The 22067-nt window shown below is 37.4% G+C and overlaps 1 protein-coding gene across 9 annotated transcripts; it reads right to left on the bottom strand.

The window, feature by feature from the left end:
- Window positions 1-1188: 1188 nt before the first annotated feature.
- LOC109105106 (SUN domain-containing protein 1-like) lies at window positions 1189-21600 on the bottom strand. Of its 9 annotated transcripts, none has more exons than XM_042767274.1 (22): window positions 21445-21600; window positions 17088-17264; window positions 14215-14414; window positions 14062-14088; window positions 13753-13980; window positions 13447-13551; window positions 12246-12377; window positions 11774-11851; window positions 10737-10817; window positions 8429-8477; window positions 7896-7951; window positions 7650-7798; window positions 7261-7533; window positions 5530-5622; window positions 5255-5334; window positions 4998-5142; window positions 4558-4821; window positions 4388-4472; window positions 2840-2955; window positions 2555-2722; window positions 1665-1758; window positions 1189-1361 (listed from the first exon to the last, which is right to left on the bottom strand). In XM_042767274.1, exons 2-22 carry the CDS (start codon window positions 17189-17191, stop codon window positions 1246-1248), a joined length of 2643 nt encoding a protein of 880 aa, XP_042623208.1. In that variant the 5' UTR covers window positions 17192-17264; window positions 21445-21600; the 3' UTR covers window positions 1189-1245. The 9 variants fall into 9 exon arrangements, with proteins under 9 accessions (XP_042623208.1, XP_042623211.1, XP_042623207.1 ...); XM_042767277.1 differs by having other exon boundaries at window positions 1189-1358; window positions 1666-1758; XM_042767273.1 differs by having other exon boundaries at window positions 1189-1364; window positions 1668-1758.
- Between the last annotated feature and the right edge of the window lie 467 nt (window positions 21601-22067).

Genomic DNA, 22067 nt, shown 5'->3' with positions numbered 1-22067 from the left:
ATTTTGTTGTGCATATTTTTTGTAGATGTGTATTTCTGCACATTCATAATTTGCTTATTTTATTTGCATATTTCTTGCACATTTACGGTGCGTATTGTCAATTGTTTTAAAAGGCACATTCTAAAACTGGGAATGGTTCTCCGTTTTCTCAGCTTCTCTTCTCAATCAGTGCGTACATACAGCCTGTCTCTGTTGTTGCTGTTGGAGGAGGGCTTTTTTACTTAACTGTAATTCTCCATTTTTCTAGCAACTCTTCCTAATCAGGCCGCATATAAAGGTATGGAGCCCATCTCTCGTTGCTGTTGGAAGAAGGGCTTCCTGCATATATGGCAACCACCAATGAGGTATTAGGTTGCCCTGCATCAGAGAGGAATTTAGGTGAGATCACAGTTCTGTGAGGATGTTTTCATTTTTGGAGTGCCAGCCTCCATATCAGGGTTTAGTTCAGCTTATACTCAAATATGCGGTTCTTCACTGTGCTAAACTGGAGAACCTTTAACACAAGGACAACACAGCACATGTGTAATACACTCCAGTTTTAACTTATTTTGGGGGAAAAAGTTCTGGGAAACAATATCCATAATAAATGCATTCAATCTTTTAAAATAATAAAAATTAGAATTTTATTTGAAAAGCCAACCTATGAAATTCACATGGCAATTACAAAATCCTCTGCATAAAGATCATGAAAAGCATTTACAAAAATACACAATCCAATCTCACTTATATCAACTTAAATACACAAAAATAAATAGCGATTTTTCTCTAGCCATTCTGCAAAAACAAAGAAAAAAAACAAGAAAAAAAAAAAAAAAAAGCACAAAACTGAAGAACTTTTTAACAACATTTACATTTAGTCTAAAATACATTCTTCACAGGTTTGTTTATAGTTCAGCAATCTGTCAGTGCATTTTTTGCTGGTGACAATTCTGCCAGATAGGGTGGTTTTATAATAATAATAATAATAATAAACATCAAGAAAGAAAAATAAGCATTACCCTGATGACTGACAATAGCGGAAACAGTGTGATGTTTCAGAAGAGTGCAAGTGCTGAATCTGGCCCTGAGGCCTAACAGTACATGTCCCAGCATGCAATCCTTTATCAGACGTCCTCAGGTCATCTCAGGCCCAACTGTGTAACTCATGACACATTATTTCTCAAGAGCTCAATTCTTTTTTTTTCCTTCTCTCTGTGCATGAGTGACAGACTGTCAGGAAGTTACAATATCTTAAGCGCTTGCAAGTCATTCATCAACAAGCTTCCCGTGAACCCGGAAACGGTACACACAGGTGTATTCAGGATGGCCCCAGTTAGACAGCACTCTCATCTCAATGATCTGAAAACCTCTCGAGACCTCTTCTGGGGAAGACAGACACAGAATTACAAGATTAGGCAATCAATTAAAGACTACAAATAAATAAGGTTTTGCTGGTTAGCATGACCCCGTTAGCTACTGCTGGTAGATCACAACTACACCTTCCACGTTGACAATCCTCCTTTTCCTTTTCAAATATTCCACTGTATTGACTAATTTTGTTATTTATGATTTTTTTTTAGCAACAAAATATCAGTTAAATGTTTTTTTTATGCAGCTACAGTGTGGTTGAATGAATGAAATACACATCTCAATACACAGAAAAACATGTGTTTGTGTTATACTCACAGACACTAAGAAGGTCTGAAGAGCATCTCCATCTTCATTATAAACATACTGTCCGAGTAACTGCCCCTCTTCCTGCTGCTCATCATCAAGACCCTTTAATAAAACAGAGAAGAGAGGGGTAAAAAAGGTAATTGACCCCAAGTTAAGAGAAGTCAACATTTAACTTTCAACATGCCTGGAAATATCAGGACATTTTTAAAATTGTGGCATCTAGATTTGGAAAATTATGGATATAAATAAAATACTGAATGTGATCTGAATGTTCTGATCTTGAATATGAAAAGGAAGGAAACGTTTAAAACTGATGGGAAAATTCTACAGAAGTTTGATATAATTATGATTTTATGTTTTTGAAAGAAGTCTCTTAAGCTCACAAAGGCTATATTTATTTGATCAAAAATACAGAAAATAAATAATCCAATTTAATAGAACTGTTTTCGGTTAATATTTTAAAACAGAATTTATTCCTTTGATAACAAATCAGAATTTTCAGCATCATAACTCCAGTCTTCAGTGTCACATGATCCTTCAGAAATCATTGTAATATGCAAATCTGGTGCTCAAGAAACACTTCTCATCAATGTTGAGAACAGTTATTATATAGCATGAAAGTATAGGGGAAAAAAAAAAAAAAACTACTTTTATTCAGCAAGGATGCATTGAATGGGATGTATAACTGTTTTCAACAATACCATTATTAGTAACTGAACACCAAATCAGCATATTAGAATGATTTCTCAAGGATCATGAGACACTGAAACCAGGAGTAAACTGTTGCTGAAAACTCTGCTCTACAATATTTATAAAAATACAACCTTTAATTATACAATAATTATTTTTTATAATGTATTCATTAGTCGAGATGTGAAAACATTTCATGTGTACTCACATATACACTGAACTCTCGTGGGGCGCTGCTGATGTTGCCAGTGGGCGACAGGGATTTCGGCACATGATCCAGAGAAAAGGCTGTAGGCAAAATCTTCATGGATAACCCGATCACCAGATAACCTTGTGATCCTTTAAACGCCCAGCAGTTCCCAGGATGCACGTCTGGCTGCAGGGACAAATGAATAAAGAGATTAAGAAAGGAGAGAAATTACCATTAAAGTCATGCTTGACTTTACAAATAAATGCACATGAATAGAAATCAGAATTCTGAAACGTATCAAACCTGTATGACTACACGTGCTGACTGGGAGAAGTACCACAGCGGGAAGCCAAACAGACTCAGCAGTGCTGTTTTGGTGTCAAAGGACTCTGAACAGCGTGTGCTTATAATGCTGCCTCCTACAGACACAAAGAAACATTCAAATTCACTGCACTACACCACTCAGATATCAAACAGCAGAAATATCTGCAAGACTGCCATTCATAATTATATAGGATTGGGTGATTCGCTACTACCATCTTAATATTTTCAGACATGTGGTTTCCACCCAATAAGAGGAAAAACCATTTCAATCAAACAGCTATTGTAGCAAAGCAGATTACATTCAGACAAGTAAAATAAAAATAAAAAATAATTAAAAACTCACAGACAACTGTGCAAAACATTGGATTTAAATAAAAACACTGTTGATTTATAAGCCTTTTAAACTCGAGATGACACAAAAAATGCCCTCACTTGTCAGTTGTCAAGATATATGTGAGGACATTTGGCCCTCAAAAGCATAGCTACTCAAGTACGTACACAGATCATAACAATAGTTTGATTTCAATTTGACCACCGTAGTTTCCAAAAAGTTGCACAGGGTCAAAATTGCACCATCGAGAGTGAGAAAGAAAGAGAGAAAAAAAAAAATGCTCAAGATTGTACAAGTCAAGGCCCCAATTTTGGCCCATATCTACCCTAAAATTAATTTGCTTGATGACAGAATACACAGTGGTGTAAGTGCATAGTAGGTTTATGATTGCAAAAATAAAGTACTTTTTAATTTTTTTTAATATTTCCTTTCTAAAACAGCCTACTGCATATATACATTCAGAAAGTATCCCAGTTTTGTGGACATTCACACAAAGACCAGTCATTGCCCTGAAAATTGAGAGGCCACACAGCATTTGACTACTGGATTTACAAAAATAAATTTCAATTTAATCAAAGTATTTTCTCAGCATTTCAACACTGCATATACTACTAATAAACAAACAATCATGTTTATTTGAATAATCACTCAGTGGGTTATTTAACCATGTGTTACTGTCTTTAGAAGGTTTTTGTCTTTCAAACACATTAAAATGCACAAATTGATGTCATTTCTTATTTACATGTAAAGCAGGGATTCCCAAACTTGTTTTTCAAGCTTCCACCTACTATACTGACTTGAAGTCCACCCTGAGATTTTAAGATAACAAGTTAGCAATTAAGTAACAGTTCTCTGACATTGGCTTACGGTCACATGACATGCAGGTAAATTCAATTTTTTTTAATCTCTTTTAGTAAATATTTTTTGATTGCTGTTATTTTAAAATTATTTAATATCAGATTTTTATGATTTAATTATTAGCTTTTCATTTAACACAACCCCCCTGCAGTTCTTTGACAAACACCAGTTTAATGCACTTCACGCTGTTAAAACAATGAACGGAATATATTTTCTTTCACATGCTGCTACATGGAATGCATGCAATCCTTATTTCTGTGTTTTATGTTCCTTCAGCTAAACAAACAACTTTAAAAATAACTTAAAATGCAGCCACAGAGATAAGACCATTACTATACCTCCAGATTCCAATGCATAGTCCACCAGACCAGTGCGGTCTTCAGAATAAAGCTTCATTGCATTGTTGACAATCAACTGTACATGCTGTGGAGAAACAAAACACAAAAGTAGCATTAGATATAGAGTTTTATTAAAATTTATTAAAATACTCAAGTTCTTAAAAGCTTACTTCCTCAGAGAGGCCTGCCTCCCCTGTGGCTTGTCGTACAGTTTGGGTGATTGTCTCTTTAGAAGGTGACTGGCCCTCCTCTACCTGAAGGGACAGGTTACCCAGAATGCTGTTCTCTAAAGTGCTAAGCGAGGCCTGCATTTCAGTGGTGCTCACAAAGTGATCAGAGAGCCACTGCAGGAGAGATTTAGGAAGCTCCAGCTCTTCCTCTCTGTCACTGCCATAAAACAGAGATCTGATTTCCTTCTCCACCTGCTCGGATACCTGTGAAGAGCAGATCCAGCTGTTCAAACAGATGGGAATATCTGGCTTTTGGTATATTCAAGTACTGTTCAGCTTTAATCTCATTAAAAAAAAAAAAAAAAAAAAAATGTCAGGTATGAAAACTAGACCCTGCAGCCTCTACAGATGTTGAACAGAGATGGAAACAGAGCACGTACGGAGTCTGAAAGGGAGTCCAGCTGCTCACACTTGTCTCTGCATCCCATCAGTCCCTGCACATCATCTCTGATGCGCTCCAAAGTCTCCTCTAGTCGCCTCACCTCTGCCAGCAAAACCTCACTGGAACTGCTCTCAGCCTCCTCACTGAAGAGATCAGACATAAATTACAACATCAGTTTACATGAAGTACCAGGAATATTAGTTTAATGAATGAGACACATCACTGTTGACCCTTTAAACCAGATTAAACAATGACCTGTGTGGATCAGGATCAGTGGCAGGCGCCTCAGCCTCAGGAATCTTTCTAAAAGCACGCTCTTGTTTTCTTTGCAACTCCTAAATCAAACGGGTCAGTCAGACAGCTGAATTGGCTCAAATTACACTTTATAACTGAAGTCATTCAATCATTCAAAAAGCATGTGAACTTTGGCCCAAAGTTAACTCAAATCAGTGGTTTCCACTGACAAAAACAAAACCCTGCATGCAGATAATAATGCATCTTGTATTCATTGTACAATTTGAGTGTCGCACCTCAGTTTTGCGTGCTAAAGTCTGAAGCAGAGCCTCAGCTTCAGCGAGTCGAGTATTCTCTGACTGACGCTCTTCTGCATGCTTTTCCTGATGCTGCAGACAGAGACAGAATTGATGATTAGTTATAAAGGTATTACATAATATATTACTGATTTCTCTGTGACTCATGTTTGCATGTTAATTTCAATTCATACAGCATATCTGGCTTAGCTTTTCTAATATGTTAAAAGTTGTCCATAATGTCAATTTTGAAATGATGAGCATTTATTGATTAATGACTGCTATTGAGCCTAAAAAGCATTGCATTTATAAGGGTGGTTATTAAAGAGCAGGTCATATGGGTTTTTGAAAAATCTCTCTTTTGCAGTTTATAACGTAGCTTTCCTTAAATGAAAACAATCTGCAAAGTTGTTAATCAAAAAAGTGCATGATAAATAAAGATATTGTCTCTCAAAAGAGAGAGTCGGTTCTGAATCGCCGTAACGAGTCGTTATATTTTCGACTCTTTTGCCTGTTACCGGTATACGTCACTGGATAACACATTTGCATAATCCCCGCCTGCCCGCAAAATACGAACAGAGTCTGACCTGCCCACAAACACTTTTGCTATTAGTGCGTTTACATCATGTTGAGAAGACGCGGTGTTCAAGGATACCACAGAAATACAATTTTGAGCCTTTTGTTGTGTGCTTGTCATTTTATCAAGAACTGCTTCTCTAATCTGGGCTTTTATCTTCCTTGGCTTCTAATCTTCTTAATTTGGACTAACAAGCTCTCTGAACCACGACCTGTAAGTAGTACGATTGATACATTAGGTGTACATTTTCAATTGAGTGCTCAAAATATAATTTTTTTGTGCCAATATGTGATGTATACCTAGCGCAGCCTTAGGTTTCCAGGTAAAGCACGATATTACTGTCTTACTGAAGTAGTTCTAAAAATTCGCAGTGAACCTAAGAATATGTCGATTATTGTAGACTGACGTTGTTCTAATTACTTTGTGTAATAATAAAGAATGTAGTGTAGCACACAGACTTTATAATAATTGTGAAACTGCTGTTTATTGTGCTGCACTGGCAGTTACAGGGTTAATGTGGGAGAGATGAGTGATTTCGGCTGGTGCTCCTGTGATACAACTGTTCTGCGTTCTGATTAAAAGTTAAGACCAAGCGTCTTTTGTCTGTCGTTCTTCAAACATTACAGTAGACATATTTTGGCTTATAAACTGTATTGTTTCATCAGTAAGTCACGTTAGCACTCGGCTAACGTATCCACCTAGTGTTCACAGTTTAGCAGCTAAACTTTAGCTGTGGGCACGATTCGCTTGCATAAGTGTTTTTGTATTTTATGTCATTATAAGAATGGATTGACTATATTATTGTTTTATGTAGAGGTGTTTTGTCAATGGTAGCGCTGGCTAACTGGCTCAAGGACTCATCTCTGTGCCAATCACAACCGGTTTGGCCAGCTGACCAATCAGAGCAGAGTAGGCTTGAGGAAGGGAGGGGCTTGCTCCGAACTTGCTTGAAACGAATCATTTCCTGATCATTAGCAAATGACTCTAATATTAAATGTATATTCTAAGAAAATTACAATGTTTTCTGACCTTAGATGCATTTAAACCTGATGTAGGGGACTCCAATACAATATTGGGACACTTTAAAATACCATATGACCTGCTCTTTAAAACTCTGTAGTAATTAAAAAAGACAGACAATGTGATATCATCACCTGTTGCGTGTCCTTGGCGTCTTTCTGGACCTGGCCTTTCAGCAGGCTGAATCTCTCCTCCAGCAGGTCTCCAATCCACTGGCCCAGACTCTCTCTGTCTGTGTGACTGTGAAGCTCTGAGCGCAGCGTGTTATACAGACTGAGCACTTCAGTGTGCTGCTCCTCCTGCCTGAGCAAACCCCCCGCTACTCGATCCCACAGCTGAGACAAGTTGTCTTCTAAACGCATCAACCTCTCTGCCTCTACTGATGAAGACGACAGAACTGAGGGCCTCTGGGAGGAGGGAGACATAGGACCAGACAGTCAACATAATATTTTTGCATTGACAGATAGTTAGTTAATTCAGCAGGTTACAATAAAGTAGTAATATGCTGAAAGGTAAATACTACCTGAGTGTTTGTGTCAGGGGGCGTTTGTCCGTCCTCCGAGTCGAGCATGGAGCTGGTTGAAGGGGTGACATAGGAGGCATCATTCCACACCATCACATTAGTAGAAGGCAGCATGGCTAACAGTCCAGATGGCCCCCAGTAGCACAGAGCTATTAGAAACAGCACCGAAGAAACACATGAAAAAAATGACGATGTAGGATCTTATTTGCATTTAGACCTATAGTCGGTCATAAACAGCAAGCTCACCAAGAAACAGAAGCAAAGGTACAAGAAATAGGACTTTCGAAAGCATAGGGAGACACCTGGAAGAGAGAACAAGGACAAGTTAAATTTTGTCACATCATACTTTAACACACTAGCAATGCTCCAATTATGAAATTAACCAATTACGTTTATGTACTGTTGATTTAATTAAGTCAAATTTATTTGAATAGCACATTTAAGTACAAACGGTTTTAAAGCCGCTTTCAGAAAGTTGGGTTATCAATAATGCCTTGAGCACGTTTTTGGCCAGTCCAATATAACACAATCATACAAGTAATCCTACCGATTTTAAATCTAGATTTATTGTATTTATAGTGACATCTGAGCATTCAGTGCAACTTTTTTGAAAATTATTTATATCATGGTAAAGATTTTGGCTGAAAATTGCTTCCCTTTTAAAAATTAGTCAATCGTTAAGAATCTATTATATACCCACACTGGACAAGCATTGGACACTGAAAGGTATAGAAAGAACCTATTGGGAAAAAAAGAAAAAAAAAAAGTGCACAACTCACTTTGAAATGAAATCGACAAGCCACAAGAAGCTTCCTGAGGTTGTCCTCCCTAGAAACAAACACAAACAGAGTAAAGCGTGAGTAGAGACTGACTGTGGATATGCACATAGCACAGAGTAGGGTTAGGGTGCACAGCAAGAGGTCACACACACCCAAGAGATTTGCAAAAGCTGACAAACTGCACATTTTTCATATTGTAGTATTCATTCTGTTAAAAAAGAACAAAACAAAAAAAAGCCTCCTAAAATCTGATTAGATGACATACAGTAGGGTCCAGAAATTTATACCACTAGTGAAAATGCCTCCATTTAACATTTTTTTTACATTTAAAATTAATATAATATGAGTGAAAAGGTAATAAACAAATTTAACAAACTGCACGTTATTTGGTATGCCTACCTTTTGCTTTCAAGGGCTCATATCAAATGACATAAAATTGAGGCATCAAATTTTCCTTTATCTTATCTTTACTTTCAATTTCTCATTTCACATGCAAAGAGGCCGTTTACATAAATGTCTTTGAAGTAGACAGGTCCTTTTTGCTGTTGTGTCATTTAAGGATAAGACAGAGGGTGGAAAAATCATCATAAAAACCATTAAAAAAAAAAACTAACAAACAAAAACCTGTGCTTCAACGAAAGAAAATCTAACAATCTGGACACGAAAAAAAAACAAAAAAACAAAAACAAAAAAAAAAAACCACACAAGGTCACTAATTTGCTTACATTTGATTACTGACTTCAATAGTGCAGCATTTTGAATCTCTCTTCATTTACTTCAATTTTCAATATATTTTGCCATCAACGATTTTGGAACCCACTGTATCTGTAAACAAGAGCTATATCCGGACTATTATTGAATGTGCCTGAACAAAAGGAGATGCATGTCAAGAAAACTCCACCCCCAAAAAAAAAAAGTTCCTGGGAGCAAAACTGGAGACGAAAAAAAAAAAAAAATTAAATACATACATGAGTACATAAATAAAGGAGTTATTAAAACTACAAGTGAAGAGGAAAGAGATTCCCACAAGGAATCAGAGCCACAGAAAGTTTAAGGAAGAAAAAAAGGAAGCAAATGCAGGCCATGCAAGGTCATCTGAAAGCTCTTCACCGAAGCCCACACCTGCCAGGGAACAAACTGCCCCGACCACAACCTGGAAACCATCAATGCAGGGAAGGAGCTCACAGCAGCATTAACTGGCTTGCCAACTATTTCCAAACCACAAGCTCTTAGAATGACCACGACTGAGGGTAAGTGATGAGTATATAACCTGTAGAAACTATGAGCCACCATAAGGACCCTACAGGCTTCTCTTCCTGGGAAGACTGAGTGTCCGTTGCAAAATTATGTTTCCTTTTGCAGTCATCACCTGTTAAAATCAGTGTATGGATGAAAATAATTATCCAGTGTGTTAAAGTTCTATTCCTACAGCATTTGTTGTGCTTTTAATTTTACCATGACAGCCACCAATGTAGACATTTAAACAGATGCTGCATGCAGAAGCGTGCACACGTTGAGCCTGTAATGTACATTTACTAGCGCAGGGGTGTTAAACTCAATTCCTGGAGGGCCAGAGCAGTGCAAAGTTTAGATTCAACCCTAATTAAACACCAACTAATCAGATCCTTCAGGCTTATTTGAAAACTGCATGGAATGTTGGAGCAATGTTGAAAAAATTCTGCAGGGTCCCAGCCCTCCACGACACCCCTGTACTAGAGCAATAATTTATGAATCATTCTGCTATTATATATGAGGTAGTGACTGTACCTAGGCAGCTTCCCTCTAAGGTAGAAATCGAACTAGGCTTTTGAAAAACTGACTGACAACACAGATGGCCATTTAATTTGTATTTAAATCTACACTGATATATAAAATGTAAGATCCCTTACATTTGGGCAATAAATCAATCAATCACCAATCCTAGTTAATTGAAACCACATAAGTGGCCGCTTACAGTGTCATAAAAATAACACTGCTTGTGTGAAATGCACAGGCGATTTGATGTAGTGATTACAATTATGATTTATGTAATTTACAATTTTAAAATCACTATGACTGCCTTCACACTGGAAATATGCAATACTGCCTTAGTGTTAGACCAAAGGAAATTACTTAAAGGCAGCATGATAAATTGACAATTAAAAGGATAAAAGACAAAACAAATAAAAAAAAATACATTCTGTCATCACTTTCTCACCCACATGTTATTCCAAACCGGTTCCTTTTTCCTTATACTACATAACATTAAACATGGAGACGTAATGATTTGAAGTGGAAAAATATCTGAAAGTCAAGTATGTGTACTTACACAGTACGCTGCTAATCTTCGGTCGTTCCTTTTGCAGCACTACCTCTTTAACACTCATACTGCTGTAGTATTTCTCATTGCCTATGATGAAAAACAGAACAAACAAACAAACATCAGATAAAACCAAGATTCCTTCGCAATTCTGGAGAAGACTGGTACATCGCTCCAATCCCAGCTCTGCACAGACAGACTCCAACAAAAGAGATTTGCATGTAACCAAGGCAGTGCTCATGGTGGACAGGCGCATTTGTTTATGCACAGTGTAATCATGCTTCTAAGAAACATCTGGAAGGGGAAAAAAAGTTTTAAGTTATAGTGGCTGTAGGAAAGAAAGGAGGTCAAACACCAAGGAAGAGACTAAAGCAGCTGGTTAGTGATAGAGGGTGAGAAGGGCTTATCAGAAATGATTGTTCAGGTGTAATAGGATAGCTGAAGATGAGTTACTCCTGAGACAGACTTTCACTAAGGGACTGAATTTACAAAGACATAAAGGTAGAGACAGGTGCTCAAATGCAAATCCTAAAGAGAGAGAAAGAAACAAAACAAACAAAAAAAACACTAGTGATTGTCCCACGGGGTCCTCAACCAGAAACAGATCTACAGCTTAAGCAAGAGAGTTGCAGGTTGTTTTTTTTTTTTTTTTTTTAAATCTATTTTCTTAGTAACTTAAGTTAATATAAAATTAACTATTAGTTACCATAAAAATCAACATGCCATGGAAATCAAGTAGTTTTAAAAATGCAATGTCTGTCAATTTATTGTGGTTAAAAGTACTTGAATTATGCACACAGTTCATTTTCAGGCCCACTTTGTATCCTATTCATGGAAAGTGCTGTATATGTTTTGCTTACCAAGTATAGAGGAAAAGTGATGGTCATTTTTACTAAGGCTACCAGAGTGAACACTGGTGTTCATATGGTGCCATAAAATAGTAATAAAATGGGCTCAGTGGCATAGAAGATGCATTTCACCTTTAGGGTGACTTTAATATTATACTTATTAATATAAGACCACTGTGATAAAACCCACTTACTAACCTGGTTTACGAACAGTTATATCCGTTATTGCAACTTCAATTTCAAGACGACGAAAACCAGGTATCTTTTGTATGATGCCTGCAATGATACCAGAAAGGGGCTGTTTACATCAGGGCTCCTAAACTACATTTGTTTTGAAAGCCAGATTATTGGTGGCCAAATATTTTTCAGAGTTTTCCAGCCACAAATGAGCCCCGGTCCAACATTTTACATAACTGTTTGCATAACAAGAGCCTAGTTAAGAACTATCTAACATTTCTATAAAACCCTAGAACAAAATAGCCCCGAAATTCCCTAAATCAAGTCATTTCAAGAGGAAAACATTAAAGTGTGACATCATGAGCTTAATGAGTTCCAATGCTTTAAGATGAAGCTATTGTCTGTTTCTGGCTGTTTGTACAGTGTGCATAATAGTTTGGTTAATAAGTGGAAATAATATCCAGGCACCAGAGGGTCTAAGAGAAACCAATACCTCCGCTAGCACAGCCATTGGTGGCTCTCTTCTGCTGCACAGACCGCAGTGTCTTCCTCAGCACAGTGACTATGAAGCGAGTGATTCCCTTACACACTCGCACACACCAGTGCAACACTGATAACAGCAGGCCTAGAGAAACATGGACTGATATTAAATCAACACATAAGGTCTGACGATCAAAGATATCTGAAAGTGATGAAGTGGTCAGGACAGACTGTGAACAGAGAGAGTGACATTGGTTCTGGAGAACATCTTAACCCATTTGATAGTTTTCTCGTGACGTCACACACTCATAGGAACGCCCACATGGAGAGCAAAACAAAGCTTTGGTCCACTAACCGCCAGCTATTTTTACGCAGTTTGAATTAAATAGTAAATTGCATATTAAAAGGTGAATTTCAGTAAAAACTTTATTGATGATGTATAGTTTGTACAGGCAAGCATATGAACCCAGAATATAAACAAATGTGGACATTTACACGTTTAATGGTTTCCCATAGAAAACCATAATAAGGAAAACACTGAACCATTAAGCAGATTGCGTTCATATTCCAACCTCATCTGCTTGCCTATGTAAACTATACATCATTAATATAGTGATTACTGAATTTGATCTTTTCATATTACAGTTTTAAATATATTAAGGCACTTTAAGTGTTTTTACAATGTTTGTTGCACTGTTTAATGATTGAAATATTGCCGCGGGTGCTTAATATGGATTGAAAATGGCCAAAACTTGCATTTGTTTTATTCTTTTGAGAAGTGATCTAAATATTTGTGGCTGTAAAACAGATGAAATTGATAGGCTTGTGCTGCAGTTCTATGGATGTTTTGCCCTCCAGGTCTTCGAGCTGGTCACGTGACTGAAAGCTATCAATTGGCATGCAATTTGTACATGTCAAAGTCCTAAAATCCAAATCCATCCAAACATAACTACACAGGCTGTATATATCCTTAATGCTGCAGAGGCTAAGTAAGAGTTTCCCATCCTTAAAATCTACTGAGATGTAAAAAGAAACTATGGAAAATGTTTGCCAATATTGACATTGTAATCGAGAACCTAATCTGAACATGGGGTAGTTTCAGGCTCTGACAGTGAAAACATGCTGAAAAGAAAGACTCCCAAACAGCCAAAAACCATCCAGTGAGGTACCCCACAGCCTGGAGAGGTGAACTACAGACTAACCAAGGCTGATACCTTTGAGAAGAGCCACCTGCATCAGTAGAGTGCATATGTACAATACAAATGCAGCAATTCTCCTTCTGTTATGAAGGCACGCCTCAGACAACATCCCCATCACACCTGCAGACACAATGAAGTCAAGCCTGCACTTTCCCTTCAATAATACTTAGCATCCAAAGAACGGAAGCACTCTGAGAGGCCCCTTTCTGGAGACCAAGAGAAACGTGACCATATCATCTAAGGTGTCTGACATGGCAGGAAAAGAGGGGAACTACAGGTAGGCAACACACCACTTCATAGTGCATTATCAAAGTGTCTCACCTGGCTTATATCTGCGATTCTTGTCCCTGCAGTATAATGTAGTGTTTGGAAAGGAGGTTGTGCTGGGTGTCTGTGTAAAAGACACCTGATGCCCTGTAGCATTATGAAGGGAACTGTTGTTCTTGGAGGGAGAGGTGATGGAGCAGTCTTTGCAGATGTAACCATTTTGTGCTGTAGAGGTCTGTGTTTTGGCCTCCACTGTGCTGTAGTGCGCAATTATAGTCTGGTCTAAAATAAAAACCCAAGAAAAGTATAATAAATAAATAAAATAAAAATAAAAAACAAAAACTAACTAGAGTGAACACTTACCCTTAATATCACAATCTTCATCCAAACCAAACAATTAAAACAAAATAAAAAAAATTACAGTTACAATCAATGCTTCAGCTGTCCATCAATCTCAGTTCATTGCGACTCAGGTGTATCATATTATGGCGACCATGAAGGTGTGCTGGTACTGACCCCAGAAGCTGTCAACTAGGGTGCTTTCCTGTATGGAGGACTCATCTAGAAGAGAGGACAGCAGAGAGGCATCGCTGGGCGCACAGCTGTTCAGGGTGCTGTTATGGGCCTGTAGGACTGACGTCGAGGCAGACCTCGGAGTTTGAACAATTGGTGTTGTCCCTGAAAAAGAGTGATGAGCTCTTCTGCTCTTCAGTGTCCTATCAGACAAAGACAGAATAAGAGAAGAGGGGATGGAAAACCGAAGCAAAATATTGCTGATGTCGTATTCCTGGTGCCTCCTTCCATTTAGCTAATATTGTTAATACATTGAAGCTGTATTATTTTTTAGGACAAGTGACATAGCTGGAATACACTACACAACCTTTGCCAAATCTTGAACGCAAATGAAGATATTTTAAAGAATGTGGGTGACCAAACAGCTGTTGGTCCCTACTGACTTCCACTGTATGAAAAAAAAAGAAAAAAAAAACTATGGAAGTCAATGGGAATCAGAAACTGGTTACCCACATTCTTCAAAATCTCTTTTGTGAGAAAGAAAAACTCAATTTTGGAACAACTTGAGGGTGGGCAAATGACAACATTCATTTTCAGGTGAACTATCAATTTGAAGTGTGTCTTTTTCAACTTTAGTTAGTGTGTAATGTTGCTGCTTGAACATAAAAGATCTGCAAAGTTGCAAAGCTCCACTCCAAAGGGAGATATTTTCTTTAACAGAAAACACTAAGAACTGTACAACAACAAATGGTTCGTAAGGACTACAACATGCTTCCCCTGGATATTGTGAAGTCACAATGTCACTCATTTAATTAATTCCTGCGCACGGAATATGCAAAAAAGAGCTGCACCAGAGACCACAGGCTGTAAAAACAAAAACCAAAATTAAAATCATGACATTCGGAAACGCCCCCTAAAATCCGTGCTTGCAATGGTTCCGCATGATCCTCATCCGTAAACATTCAAATTTTCTGAATTGGGCTTAAACTGGTATTGCAAAATTTACGCCATTGTTAATATTAACAGCCAAGTAGATTAAACTTGCGGTTATGGTAAGGTGTGTAACATTTCCAGAACACACTCTAAGCTGTTCGCCAGTCACAACACACTGGGCAAACTAACCAATCAGAGCAGATTTCATATTTTGGAAGGAGAGACTTCATCAAAACAGGAACTAAACAAGGGTGCGTTCCCCAAATGCAACTATGGTCGCAAGTTCCGTCGTTACCAATAGTTTTATTCAACTCTAACGACCAAAGTTAGCCAGCAGGTTGTTTGAAACAGACTGGGAAGAAAACCTATTCTAGTACACCCAAAAACCAAATTAAGACTTTGTAAAAAGGCATAATAGGACCCCTTTCATGATCCAAGCAAGAGGAGCATTAGTGGAATAAGTAGCTGAATCTGTATATTAGGGGTGTAACTGTACACAAACATTTGTGACGTACCTCGGTTTTGAAGTCACAGTTCGGTACAGTTTCAGTAGAGCAGGGGAAAATTATTATATATTTTTTTATTAAACAGTGGTTTACTGAACAAATTGCTCTCTTTAAATGAATTCAGTTATATTTAAATTTTCTTAGGGATAAAAATCTACCTTGGCTTACACTCTAGAGTCTAAACTACAGTGAGCTCTTTTACATTAGGTCTACAATAAAGTTAGTTACAGAGCCCAAACTTAAAGGGGTCATATGACGCTGCTAAAAAGAACATCATTTTGTGTATTTGGTGTAATGAAATGTGTTTATGCGGTTTAAGGTTAAAAAAAAAAAAAAAATTCCACATACTGTACATTACTGTTTCTCCTCTATGCCCCGCTTTCTGAAACGCGTCGATTTTCACAAGGCTCATCGCTCTGAAAAGCGAGGTGTGCTCTGATTGACCGAATGCCTCAAGCGTGTGACAGAAATGTTACACCTCTTAACATATTGTGATGCCTTGTCTGGCCGGAGCCACAAAACATAAACATAAAACCCATTATAAATCTGATATAAACATGATTTCTAGTCGTGTCTTCTTTTGGAAGGCAAAAACAAAGTAGTTTTGCTTTCTCAACGAAACAGCGTCACACACTCTGCCTTGAGTGAGCAGAGGCTGGAGGCCTAGAGTGATCCGCGGCCAGCTTGAGTGAGCAGAGGTGGGCAGCTTGAGGCGGATTCTATGAAGGAGCGCATCTTGTGCGTGCAGCAACCACATGTGACGACCCTGGGCTGGACGCTGCTTCATCCACGGTGAAAGCCCATTCTGCGATCCACAGTGCAAAGTTGATGTATTTCCTCAGAGACCAGCACGGATCAGCTCCAGGCATGACGAAGCGGATATCTTCCTCTTTTGGAAGGCCAAACCAAGTAGTTTCATTTTCACAGTGAAACACACAGCGTCTACACGACATGGCAGCGGCGGCAACAACAATACTACAACGAGAATAAAAGGCACGCCTTCTTTCTTTGCATGAACATCTGGGCGGCGTTATGCAGATCTTCCCACATACTGACGTAGATATGTGGGGCCGTGTTAGAACGAGCCGTTTCAGGGGGGCGTGGACGAGTCTCAACTTTTATAAAGAATATCTCTTTGGATTTGAGACTTTAGTCTTTACAACTTTACAGATCTTCTTTATTCACCAAGAGCTTGTAACACTCCAAAGAGAAAGGAAATTTTGAAATCGCATCATATGACCCCTTTAACTTAAATGCAAACATGTAAATTGCACATGATGCTGTTTTTAGTTTTAGTAGCTCTCTTTGCCTTCTACACTCTTAGTTAATCACTTATTTTGTCAGCATAAAAAAAATGCATTTGTTATTATATGGCACTAATGGCCTAATTCTTGCTAAACAATCCCCTGCTGATTTTCATGGACATACTGTACTTACTTGTCACAGCTGAAGGAGGCGCTGTGGTGAAGAGATGGGTCAAGCAGACTGTCGTCTCCATAGTGACTCAAGCTGGTGTGCAGACGGAGACTACGCCTGGACATCCTGGGCGACTCGTAGACGGGCCCAATCTTGAGATCCCTCTCAAAGTCTTGTGCTGAAGAGGAGTAGCTGGAACTAACAGAGACAGACAAAAAGCAGTAACAGAGACCAGTTACCATTATTTTTCAGTAAACACACAGCTATGTAGCTGCAGGTCTGTTGACTTCATTACAGTTACATATCACTTCAGCAAACTATTTCAAGCATCCATTTACAGCCTATAACAGCGAAAGACACCAGAAACCACAAACACACTGGCCAAACAAATGACTGACTATGATAAAAATGCCAAATGACCTTATATCATTAATTGAAAGCATATTCCCTTCTGCTCTCTGTACGCGCGCACACACACACACACACAAACTTGATAACTTTACCAAAACTTTATCAATAAGTGTTTTGAAGCTGTAAAGTTACAACACTTCAGTAAAGTAGCAACATTACATACAGCTTTCTAACTATTTTCCGCTGACTTACAGTCTGGAGAAGCTGACGCTAGTTGCCAAAAGTCAGAGGCAGTCTGCAGATTTGAGTTGACAGATTCCACAGAAAATCGTATAGTGTATGATGGTCACATACTCAGATTTTTTTAGCTTCAGACTTTGATTCCATCCAGTCGGGAAAATATCAAACATTTTTGATATTTTGAGCCAATTTTAGAACACACGTTGTTTTTATTTGTCACACGTCTCCTAGCAACTCCTAGCGTTTGTTGTGATTGGAACAACTTAAAAGTCTAATAGTGTGTGATCCTCAGTCGTTTAGTGTAAGATGGCCAGTTTTCCTTGGTCACTATTTACAAAGTCTTTAGGTGTATGATGCCTATAGTTTTTTAAAAATCTGTTCAGATTTTAAAAGTTGAGTAGTGAACTCCAGGATTAAGCAGAAAAACTGACCAAATTATTTTGCACTTTGTGTTGTGGCTGCATTACCACCTTGGTATGCATTATTTTAAGAAAATTCAACAGTCCATTATTCTTCACATAATCAAACTGTAATTGTTTTGGTATGGATCAGAGTGTGACGTCAGTGTTTATGCCTAAACAAAACAAACTAACACCCTTCAATAGGGGTTGTGAATACAGAAATATCAAATCCTGTAAATTTGTTAAATAACTGGATTATACCTGGTTATACAAAATGGAATTTGGTCATGGGGTTTGTGAGTTGACAAACCAATAATAAAATCATAAATGTACAATTAAAATCAAAATAAAACACTTACACCCCACCCCACGTCATGTGACCATAAACCGACCAAGAACCATAAACGTGATTTCATTTAAATATTTCTAAATGCTTTGTTAAAAATGTTCAGCTACATTAAATCTAACATTAAAAAAACTGAATACATTTTTAAAGTAAGACCACAGTTTAAAAACCCATGCACTAGGCTTTGTGTAGATTAAAAAAAAATAAAAATAATTCCCTGGTAGATCACGAATCAGGGGCTCATAGAACCACAAGTATTAGTAATATATTATGAACCTTGCCTTAGTATGTACCACTGTGTGTCAGAAATAAATAAATAAATAAATTAAACACACTAAGCAAAGACAAAGTGGAGAGTTTGGTACACATTAAAACTCCAAACACTCAACCCACAAAAATGAAATCAAACCCACCCAGTGAAAATGAAACAATGGGTCTGGTCATTTTCTCCTAGCTGTGCCCAGTCACCATCTCTAAACTCAAGCCAATGATTCAAAGACAGCACCAACTGCCATCTCTCTAACAATCCCAGCATTCATGTCTGTGAACTTTGAAGGTGTTCTGCTTGCTTGAGGTCTGACAGTGTGACAAAGGACATTCAGACAGCATCTGCTGAGCAGAACACATGCTAAACAGTAACCTGACTCTGTATAATTAACGTCAGCTTACTGCTGTTAAAGTACCAGTCTTAAATCGATACCAAAAACAGCACTAGCATTGAAGCTAATGCTTTATAGAAATACATTCAAACACAGCTTTAAAAAAAAAAGAAATGGTGTAATACACACAGCACTGTCCAGCCCCAGCTCTCCAGATCCCATGTGTCGTCACTGGTCATCCCATGGAAAAATCACATTACTGCACACTTACGCTCCTACAGGCACAAGGAGCTCTGGATGGATCAAGCGAATTAAGAAGGCTTACTCTACTTCCTGTGTTCAGCTCCTGTATACATGACATGTGAGCCACTAAACGTTCCCTGTCCCTCCCTCATTATCCTCAGGATCTCTGTCGCTATCTATCCTTTTTAAAAGGTGCTTCACTGTACTTTGAACATGGGACGAATTGCATCTATAAAAGTGCTAAAAAGAAGAGAAGAAATTCAGCTTGATGCCCAGTTTACACCTTGCATTAAATCTCTGGTGATCTAATCACATAGGACACATCACCGTTTACACACTTTGCAGTAACATGCAGGAGTGAACAATGTTCTGTTGATTGAGGGTCAGTGTGAGCTCATGGGGTCAGTTAATGGATCTGTTTTTATGCCTTATGCTATAAATATTTGAATCTCAGAACGTTTGAACTTTATTATGAATTCTTCTGGATTTACTTTGGTTTTGCAGAAATTACAAGAATGATTGTGATAATCTTGATTAGTTGGCAAGAATGCTTATTCAATTTTCTTGGAAATGATATTTGAATGTGCAAGACTTACGATTCTTTAGCGTTTATATGCATCTCGATTCTAGAAGAACAAAGTGCAGTAACAGTAAACCTATTTGCACTGCATTCCAGCGTGCTAATTATACTAAATTAAAGGATAAACACCAGTCTGCAATATCAAAACAGCCTGTTATTATGCTGATTAAGTAAAATAAGTAGAAGCAGTTTTAATCTCATATAATCAGACTTAAGTTACAGCTATAAATTTCCAGATATTACTTAAAGAAGAAAAAAGGAAGAAAAAAAGAAAAAGTTTTAGTGAAAAAAAAAAAATCTATATTGCAAGCAGGTTTTAAACCCATATAGTCATAGAATTAAATTATAGTTATAATTTCCAGATATTACACACACATACATATATACACACACACGTACATACACATATATACATACACACACACACACATACATATACACACACACATATACACATACACACACTTTATATATATATATATATATATATATATATATATATATATATATATATATATATATATATATATATACACACACACATACATATACACACATTATTGACAGATTTCTTTTTAAAAAGCCATCTGGGGGAAGAAATTACTTAATTTGATGAAGGTCAAAACTCATATCTTAGCAGTTCTGAACTAAGTAGGTCTTTAAACAATTTTACCTGTGTTGGATAAAACCTATGTCTCAACCATAATGCTAAATAAAAACACTGAAATGAAGTGATGAGACTATAAAGTATCAAGACCGCAAAATATTCACACATGCCTACTTACAGCCAAGGTGACTAAAGCACATACACACAAACATAACACAATACCTGTAAACACCATGAAAAATATTCTCATTTACCCATGTCCCGTGTGCTGTTAGCATGAACACACAAAACAGCAGTCAGACTGCATGGCTAGCTTCTGTGTGGAGAGGATGGTGTGTAAAAATCACACACACAAACACATGCACTAACTATAGCTGTGAAATTGCAACAAGCTTACGTTTTTCGCATAATGCAGTGTGGATACAATTCAGATATATCAATACGAGAAGTCATATACAGTCATGATAAACAATGTACACCTGAAGCAACTGTGCAGTCAAGCGACCATCAGTGTGTTGTACTAGAGCCTGAGCAGGGTTTATGATAACGTGCGAATGCAGCGCGAGACTCACTCAAAGCTCAGAATCTCAGGCTTGAACACAACAAACAGCGCCAGTATCACAGTTTCTCGCCAGTATCAAACCATTATAATCCATATGTGGCCGCCTCCATTACCTCAAATACCGCATCATCAAGAGAAAACAGCCAAATGAACCAATGAGAAGAGCATCGGCCTACCGCCGCGAAATACAAACACGTCATATCTACATCTGACAGACAATATATCCTCCAGCATTAAACACCAAGCACTGAGAAACTGTATTCCTCACACAGAAATAAAATAAAACACGAGAATATCGCATGCAAATTAAATCCCACAATAAACAAACCAAACAGCGAAAAGAAAACATATACTTTTCTTCTGTAACATTCAGGTAAATATTGACTCAGCAGCACCTGTCGCAGCTGACTAGCAGGTTAGCAGGACAAACAGAACTTAACGTAACTTACCTGAGCTTAAACGTCGTTATTTTACTCTCAGATCAAAAACAACGCACTGAACTGCGTTCGTTTTTGTTTGCGTTTGCTTTACACTACAATAAGATTCAGCAGCGCTAACGGTGTTGATCCGTTTCTCTAATCACGCCTCAGGTGGCTATTTAAATATCACGTCACGCACGAAAGCTAAGAAATGACGTCATATCCGCCAAGTTATACCTCATTACAAATGAATTTTAAATACTATATGTATTAAGTAAAAAATAAATAAGTAAACACGAAATTACAGCCTTGTTTTACTTTTTGATATCGCGCCAGTGTTATTTATTTGTTTATAATAATTAGTTATATTTATTTATATTGTACATATACAACGCCCTTTGATAATTTTGATATCCTATGACATAATTTGTTTTATTTACAAAAAATAAAACATCAAAATTAACATTAAAAAATTAAAAATAAAACAGAAAAATCTATTTTACAGTGAGTTAAATTACAATTTAATTAAATTGAAATGCATTATAAATTTAAATTCACTATTATACTTACAGAGATCAATTTAATGCGGGTCTTAAAATTATTTACCTACTTCATCATTTATTAGTTATTTTTATGTACCTTATTTTAGCTGA

Source organism: Cyprinus carpio, chromosome A12 (genome assembly GCF_018340385.1).
Source record: "Cyprinus carpio isolate SPL01 chromosome A12, ASM1834038v1, whole genome shotgun sequence".
Lineage (NCBI taxonomy): Eukaryota > Metazoa > Chordata > Actinopteri > Cypriniformes > Cyprinidae > Cyprinus > Cyprinus carpio.
This window is presented reverse-complemented; position numbering and strand designations above follow the sequence as displayed.

Bases quoted from the DNA above. Each gene is read 5' to 3' on its own strand.
- LOC109105106 (XM_042767274.1), bottom strand. From the start codon at position 17,191: ATGTCCAGGCGTAGTCTCCGTCTGCACACCAGCTTGAGTCACTATGGA. The intron at 14,089-14,214 runs GTCAGTACCAGC...TTTAATTGTTTG, and splicing joins CCTAGTTGACAGCTTCTGGG to GTTTGGATGAAGATTGTGAT. The intron at 7,799-7,895 runs GTGAGCTTGCTG...TGTTTCTAATAG, and splicing joins ACCTTTGCTTCTGTTTCTTG to CTCTGTGCTACTGGGGGCCA.